At 43.6% G+C, this 8,794-nt stretch overlaps 1 protein-coding gene across 1 annotated transcript in view; it reads right to left on the bottom strand.

Moving 5' to 3' along the window:
* The window catches only part of LOC112073464 (collagen alpha-2(VI) chain-like), a 112,886-nt gene that overhangs the window by 74,227 nt on the left and 29,865 nt on the right, over positions 1 to 8,794 (bottom strand). Inside the window, 2 exon segments of the mRNA XM_070440154.1 lie at positions 7,474 to 7,599; positions 7,703 to 7,729. Coding sequence (XP_070296255.1) covers positions 7,474 to 7,599; positions 7,703 to 7,729 — 153 coding nt within the window.

Genomic DNA, 8,794 nt, shown 5'->3' with positions numbered 1-8,794 from the left:
AACAAGATGTTATGTTCTGTCAAGGTTTTAAGTAATGTACCTGTGCTGCCCCATGGATCTCATGTCAGTTTCTCAAAACATCCTGTCTCCTGTCTAGTCAGGTTTCTCAGAACATTCGTCAGTTCTCCTCTCAGAACAGTACCCTGTCTCCTGGATCTCGTAAGGTTTTCTCAGAACGTACCCTGTCCTTCCTGACATCTCAGTCAGGTTTCTCAGAACTACCCTGTCTCCTGAATCTCGTCAAGGTTTCTCAGAACGTACCTCTGTCTCCTGATCTCGTCAGGTTTCTCAGAACTACCCTGTCTCCTGAATTCGTCAGGTTTCTCAAGACATACCCTGCTCCTGGAATCTCGTCAGGTTCTCAGAACCTACCCTGTCTCCTGATCTAGTCAGGTTTCTAGAACGTACCTGTCTCCTGGATCTAGTCAGGTTTCTCAGAACGTACCTGTCTCCTGAATCTAGTCAGGTTTCTCAGAACACACCTGTCTCCTGAATCTAGTCAGGTTTCTCAGAACGTACCCTGTCTCCTGAATCTATCAGGTTTCTCAGAACATACCGTTCTCCTGAATCTCTCAGGTTTCTCAGAACTACCCTGTCTCCTGGATCTGTCAGGTTTCTCAGAAATACCTGTCTCCTGGATCTATCAGTTTCTCAGAACGTACCCTGTCTTCCTGATCTATCAGGTTTCTCAACGATACCTCGTTCCTGAGATCTAGTCAGGTTTTTCAAGTACAACTGTCTCCTGGATCTAGTCAGGTTTCTCAGAACATACCCTGTCTCCTGAATCTCGTCAGGTTTCTCAGAACTACCCTGTCTCTGATTTCATCAGGTTTCTCAGAACGTACCCTGTCTCCTGGTCTCATCAGGTTTCTTCAGAACGTACCCTGTTCCTGATTCGTAGGTTTCCAGAAGTACTGTTCTTGATTCAGGTTTCTCAGAACATACCCTGTCTCCTGGATCTCATTCAGGTTTCTCAGAACGTACCCTGTTCCTGGTCTATCAGGTTTCTCACAACGTACCCTGTCTCCTGGATCTGTCAGGTTTCTCAGAACATCCTCTGTCTCCTGGATCTGTCAGGTTTCTCAGAACATACCTGTCTCCTGGATCTCGTCAGGTTCTCAGAACATACCCTGTTCTCCTGGTTCGTCAGGTTTCTCAGAACATACCCTGTTCCTGGATCTAGTCAGGTTTCTCAGAAACCTCTGTCTCCTGGTCTCATCAGTTTCTCAGAACGTACCCTGTCTCCTGATCTAGTCAGGTTTCTCAGAACTACCCTGTCTCCTGAATCTAGTCAGTTTTCTCAGAACATCCTGTCTCCTGAATCTAGTCAGGTTTCTCAGAACTACCCTGTCTCCTGAATCTAGTCAGGTTTCTCAGAACGTACCCTGTCTCCTGAATCTAGTCAGGTTTCTCAGAACGTACCCTGTCTCCTGAGATCTAGTCAGGTTTCTCAGAACGTACCCTGTCTCCTGATCTAGTCAGGTTTCTCAGAACGTACCCTGTCTCCTGGATCTAGTCAGGTTTCTCAGAAACTACCCTGTCTCCTGATCTAGTCAGGTTTCTCAGAACGTACCCTGTCTCCTGAATCTAGTCAGGTTTCTCAGACTACCCTGTCTCCTGAGATCTAGTCAGGTTTCTCAGAACTACCCTGTCTCCTGATCTAGTCAGGTTTCTCAGAACGTACCCTGTTCCTGAGATCTAGTCAGGTTTCTCAGAACTACCTGTCTGCCTGGATCTAGTAGTTTTTCAGACGTACCTGTCTCCTGATCTAGTCAGGTTTCTCAGAAGTACCCTGTTCCTGAATCTAGTCAGGTTTCTCAGAACGTACCCTGTCTCTGATGTCTAGTCAGGTTCTCTCAGAACGTACCTTGTCTCTGGATCTATCAGGTTCTCAGAACTACCCTGTCTCCTGGATCTAGTCAGGTTTCTCAGAATAACCTGTCTCCTGGATCTTCAGGTTTCTCAGAACGTACCCTGTCTCCTGATCTGTCAGGTTTCTCAGAATACCCTGTCTCCTGATCTAGTCAGGTTTCTCAGAATACCTGTCTCCTGGATCTAGTCAGGTTTCTCGAAACTACCCTGTCTCCTGAATCTAGTCAGGTTTCTCAGAACGTACCTGTCTCCTGATCTAGTCAGGTTTCTCAGAACGTACTCCTGTCTCCTGGATCTAGTCAGGTTTCTCAGAACATACCCTGTCTCCTGGATCTAGTCAGGTTTTCCAGAACGTACCCTGTCTCCTGATCTAGTCAGGTTTCTAGAACGTACCTGCTCTCCTGATCTAGTCAGGTTTCAAAGTACCCTGTCTCCTGTCTAGTCAGGTTTCTCAGAACGTACCCTGTTCTCTGATCTAGTCAGGTTTCTCAGAACGTACCCGTCTCCTGTCTAGTCAGGTTTCTCAGACGTACTGTTCTCCTGGATCTAGTCAGGTTTCTCAGAACGTACCCTGTCTCCTGATCTAGTCAGGTTTCTCAGAACTACCCTGTCTCCTGAATCTAGTCAGGTTTCTCAGAAACGTACCTGTTCCTGACTCGTCGTATCTGAACGTCCTGTCTCCTGAATCTAGTCAGGTTTCTCAGAACGTACCCTGTCTCCTGATCTAGTCAGGTTTCTCAGACCGTACCTGTCTCCTGGATCTAGTCAGGTTTCTCAGAACATACCCTGTCTCTCTGAATCTAGTCAGGTTTCTCAGAACGTACCCTTGTCTCCTGGATCTAGTCAGGTTTCTCAGAACGTACCCTGTCTGCTGGCTAGTCAGGTTTCTCAGAACGATACCCTGTCTCCTGGATCTTAGTAGTGTTTCTCAGAACGTTACCCTGTCTCCTAATCTAGTCAGGTTCCTCAGAAAGTACCCTGTCTCCTGAATCTAGTCAGGTTTCTCAGAACGTACCCTGTCTCCTGGATCTAGTCAGGTTTCTTCAGAACATACCCTGTCTCCTGGATCTAGTCAGGTTTCTCAGAACAGTACCTCGCTCTCTCGGATCTAGTCAGGTTTCTACAGAACGTACCCTGTCTCCTGATCTAGTCAGGTTTCTCAGAACGTACCTCTCTCTCCTGGATCTGTCAGGTTTCTCAGAACATACCCTGTCTCCTGGATCTAGTCAGGTTTCTCAGAACGTACCCTGTCTCCTGTATCTAGTAGCAGGTTCCTCAGAACAGTACCCTGTCTCCTGACTAGTCAGGTTTTCTTACCGTACTCTGTCTGCCTGAATCTAGTCAGGTTTTCAGAACGATACCTTGTCTCTGGATCTAGTCAGGTTTCTCAGAATACCCTTGTCTGCACTGGATCTAGTCAGGTTTCTCAGAACGTACCCTGTCTCCTGATCTAGTCAGGTTTCTCAGAACGTACCCTGTCTCCTGATTTAGTCAGTTTTCAGAACGTACCCTGTCTCCTGGATCTAGTCAGGTTTCTCAGAATACCCTGTCTCCTGATCTAGTCAGGTTTTCAGAACGTACCCTGTCTCCTATCTAGTCAGGTTTCTCAGAACGTACCCTGCTCCTGTCTAGTCAGGTTTCTCAGAACGTACCCTGTTCCTGGATCTGTAGGTTCTCAGAACATACCCTGTCTCCTGGATCTAGTCAGGTTTCTCAGAACGTACCTGTTCTCCTGAATCTAGTCAGTTTCTCAGAACTACCCTGTCTCCTGGATCTCTGCAGCGACAACGCCGATCTTCCTTTTGTCCGTCTCCGTTCGATCCCGGAGGCCCACACCCTTCTTCCCTCAGCTCCGATCTCTCCCTGAAAACACACACACTCAGCAATAATACAGAATCTACCTCGAGTCCCACGCTGCCATCTGAATAATCAATGATTAATACCTAATAAAATATTGATCTCACCTTTTCCCCTCTCAGACAATTTCACCCTACAGAACAGAACAGAAATCAGAACAGAACACAGAACAACAGAACACAGAACAACAGAACAACAGAACAACAGAACAACAGCATTAGGGAAACAACACAATTATACGGTATTACATCACTATATATATTATACTAGTATTACTAGTCACTATATAATACATTAATCACTAGGTTACTATCACTATATATAAGACAATATCACTAGTATTATAGTCACTATATATAATACTTATCATAGTATTACTAGTCACTATATATAATACAATTATCACTAGTATTACTAGTCACTATATATAAAGCAATATTCTAGTATTACTAGTCACTTATATATAAATACATTATCACTAGTATTACTAGTCAGTACTATATAAATACACTTAACACTCAGTATTACTAGTCACTACATATAAAGATAGTATTCTGGTATTACTAGTCACTATATATAAATACATTATCACTAGTATTACTAGTCACTTATATATACATATCATAGTATTACTTAGTCACTATATATAAGACAATATTATAGTATTACTAGTCACTATATATACATTATACACTGTATTACTAGTCACTATATATAAAGACAATATTACTAGTTTACTAGTCACTATATATATAATTATCACTAGTATTACTAGTCAATATATATAAATACATTATCACTAGTATTACTAGTCCATATATTAGAATACATTATCACTAATATTAGGTCACTATATATAAATACATTATCACTAGTATACTAGTCACTATATATAAACATTATTACTAGTATTACGAGTCACTATATATAATACATTATCACTAGTATTACTAGTCACTATATATTACATTATCACTAGTATTACTAGTCACTATATATAAAGACAATATCACTAGTATTACTAGTCACTATATATAAATTACTTATCATATATATTACAGTCACATATATTATAGACAATATTAATAGTATTATAGTCACGTCTACATATATACTTATCACTATATTACTAGTTACATTTGCATAATTACATAATTACTGGTAATACTAGTCACTTAGTAATAAAGCTTATTACTGGTATTACTAGTCTCATTTGCATAATTACATAAATTATGGTGTCGTGTGTGTGAATGGGAGAGCTGTAGACTTGCCTTGAACTCCTGGTTTGACCAATGGACCCTCGATGCCGGGGTCGCCTGTCCTTCCTCTCTCTCCTTTAGACGGAGTTGCCATTGTCTCCTTTGATTTCCCTGTAAACACAAGATATTAGTGGCCTGCTACCGTTCTGGAACAATTGTAAACGTGAAACACCAATGATTCCAAAAATCAGATCAAATGTGGCATATCAGGCCTTAAGGGGAGGTTATTTTGGCATTAAAAATACATTTCGAAACAAGATGGCGGTTATTCAAATTAGCCTGCAGGTTTTCAGCCCTAAACAATAGTAGTGACTTGATAGCAATAATTAAATTCCCCATTGGCACTGTGTTGTAGCCTAGGAGAATAATGCTCTTGTCTAAAAATCTAAATGTTGGCCGAAGATCAATAGTGGGAGCTTTGCGTGCCAGTGTACTGAGAGCGCAACCTGGGAGAACGCACAGTCTGCATTTCATAATCTGTTAAAAAGAAAATATTGCACTTTGACGGTAGGCTTACATATGTATAGCCCTAATATATAGCTAATGAATGGCCAAATTATCTATATAATATTTAGCTTCTTACTTTGGTACACCATTTCTTAGCCTCACTCTACCAGCTTGTTTACGTGAGCAATAGGCTATAGCTTATCCAAGCCTCTCCCCAATAGGCTATATGCTACCAGCCTCCGTATAGGCATATAGCTTAACCCAAGCCTCTCCGCAACTAGGCTATATGCTACCCAAGCCTCTCCGGCATAGCTACTATGCTAACCCAACCTCTCCACCAATAGGCTATATGCTACCAGCCTCTCCGCAATAGGGCTATATGCTACCAAGCCTCTACGGAATAGGCTATAAGTGCTAACCCAAGCCTCTCCCCAATAGGCTCTATGCTACCCAACCTCTCCACAATAGGCCTATATGCTACCCAAAGCCTTCTATGGAATAGGCTAGTCTCCTACCGCAACCTCTTCGTATACGGCTAATGCTACCCAAGCCTCTTTGGTATAGGCTATATGGCTACCCAAGCTCTTTGGGTTAGGCTAATATGCTACCTAAGCCTCTCCGCAATTAGGCTATATCAGCCTTGAACTACTCCAATGCTCTTCGAAGCGCTATCTCCGGCCTCCAATAGGCTTATATGCTACCCAAGCCTCTCCGCAATAGGCTATAGCTACCCAAGCCCTCCGCATAGCTATATGGCTAACCAAGCCTCTCCACAATAGGCTATATGCTACCCAAGCCTCTCCGCAATAAGGGCTATAGGCTACCCAAGCCTTCCACATAGGCTTATATGCCTAAGCCCAAGCTCTCCACAATAGATATAGATGCTACCCAAGCCTCTCGGTAATAGCGTATATGCTACCCAAGCCTCTCCGCAATAGGCTATAATTCTACCCAAGCTCTTCCGCATAGGCTATATGCTACCCCAAGCCTCTCCGCAATAGACTATATGCTACCCAAGCCTCTCCGGCAATAGCTATATCCCAGCCTCAAAGCTATGCTCCAAGCCTCTCTCGGACTAGACTATATGCTACCCAAGCCTCTCGCAAGAGGCCTATGATGTACCCAAGCCTCTCGCAAGTAGGCTATATGCTAACCCAAGCCTCCACAATGGCTAATGCTACCCAAGCTCTAGCGGAATAGGCTTATGCTATCCAGCCTCTCCGCATAAGGCCTATAATGCTCCAAGCCTCTCCGTTATGAGCTATATGCTACCCAATGCCTTTTGTATAGGCTATAATGCTACCCAAGCCTCTTCGTAGCATGCTACCAAGGCCTCTGCAATAGCTACTACCACGCCTCTCGCAAATAGGCTATATACTACCCAAGCCTCTCGCAATAGACTATATGCTATCCAAGCCTCTCCGCAATCGGCTATATGTACCCAAGCCTCTCCACATAGCAGCTCTATGTACCCAGCCTCTTCCGGTATAGGCTATTATGCTACCAAGCCTCTTGATAGGGCTATCTGCTACGCAAGCCTCTCACGCAATAAGGCTATCAGTGCTACTCACAGGCCTCTCCGCCAATAAGACTATATGCTACCAGCCTCTCCCACAAAGACTATATATGCTACCCAAGCCTCTCCTCCAATAGGCTATATGCTACCCAAGCCTCTCCGCAATCAGCTTATATTAATACCCAAAGCCTCTCCGCAATAAGGCTAGAGCTATCCAAGCTCTTCGCAATAGACTATATGCTACCCAAGCCTCTTTCGTATTAGGCTATATGACTACCCAAGCCTCTCCGCAATAGGCTATATGCTACCCAGTCAGGTTTCTCAGAACGTACCCTGTCTCCTGGATCTCGTCAGGTTTCTCAGAACGTATCCTGTCTCCTGGATCTCGTCAGGTTTCTCAGAACGTACCCTGTCTCCTGGATCTCGTCAGGTTTCTCAGAACATACCCTGTCTCCTGGATCTAGTCAGGTTTCTCAGAACGTACCCTGTCTCCTGAATCTAGTCAGGTTTCTCAGAACGTACCCTGTCTCCTGGATCTCCTTTGCAGCCGGGAGCACCGATGCGCCCGATCTTCCCCTTTTGTCCGTCTGTCCCGTTGCGTCCCGCGAGGCCGGCCACACCCTTCTTCCCCTCAGCTCCGATCTCTCCCTGAAAACACACACACTCAGCAATAATACAGAATCTACCTCGAGTCCCACGCTGCCCAGATCTGATAATCAATGATTAATACCTAATAAAATATTGATCTCACCTTTTCCCCCTCCAGACCAATTTCACCCTACAAGAACAGAACAGAAATCAGAACAGAACACAGAACAACAGAACACAGAACAACAGAACAACAGAACACAGAACAACAGAACAACAGAACAACAGCCATTAGGGAAACAACACACATTATTACTGGTATTACTAGTCACTATATATAAATACATTATCACTAGTATTACTAGTCACTATATATAAATACATTATCACTAGTATTACTAGTCACTAGTATCCAATCAATCAATCAATAGACAGGGAGAAACAGAGACATCTAGTATCAATCAATCAGAGCAGGGAGAAACAGAGACATCTAGTACTCCAATCAATCAGACAGGGAGAACAGAGACATCTAGTTATCAATCAATCAATCAATCAGACAGGGAGAAACAGAGACATAGTTCAATCAATCAATAAATAATCAACCTCTAATGTATATGTATACATATACACTACATGACAAAAGCATGTGGACACCTGCTCATCAAACATCTCATTCAAAATCATGGGTATTATAATATGGAGTTGGTCCCTCCTTTGCTGCTATAATAGCCTCCACTCTTCTGGGAAGGCTTTCCCTAGAAGTTGGAACATTGCTTTAATAACAGCATCCATCTTCTGGGAAGGCTTTCCACTAGATGTTGGAACATTGCTGCTATCAAGCTGCCCACCTCTTCTGGGAAGGCTTTCACTAGATGTGGAACATTGCTGCTATAACAGCCTCCACTCTTCTGGGAGGCTTTCCACTAGATGTTGGAACATTGCTGCTATAACAGCCTCCACTCTTCTGGAAGGCTTTCCACTAGATGTTGGAACATTGCTTGCATAACAGCCTCCACTTCTTCTGGGAAGGCTTTCCACTAGATGTTGGAACATTGCTGCTATAACAGCCTCACTCTTCTGGGAAGATTTCCACTAGATGTGGAACATTGCTGCTATAACAGCCTCCACTTCTGGGAAGGCTTCCACTAGATTGTTGGAACATTGCTGCCTATAACAGCTCCACTCTTCTGGGAGGCTTCCACTAGATTGTTCGAAACATTGCTGCAGGGATTCCATTCTAGCCACAAGAACTAGT

The sequence above is a fragment of the Salvelinus sp. IW2-2015 genome, unplaced genomic scaffold, assembly GCF_002910315.2.
Source record: "Salvelinus sp. IW2-2015 unplaced genomic scaffold, ASM291031v2 Un_scaffold2269, whole genome shotgun sequence".
Classification (NCBI taxonomy): domain Eukaryota; kingdom Metazoa; phylum Chordata; class Actinopteri; order Salmoniformes; family Salmonidae; genus Salvelinus; species Salvelinus sp. IW2-2015.
This window is presented reverse-complemented; position numbering and strand designations above follow the sequence as displayed.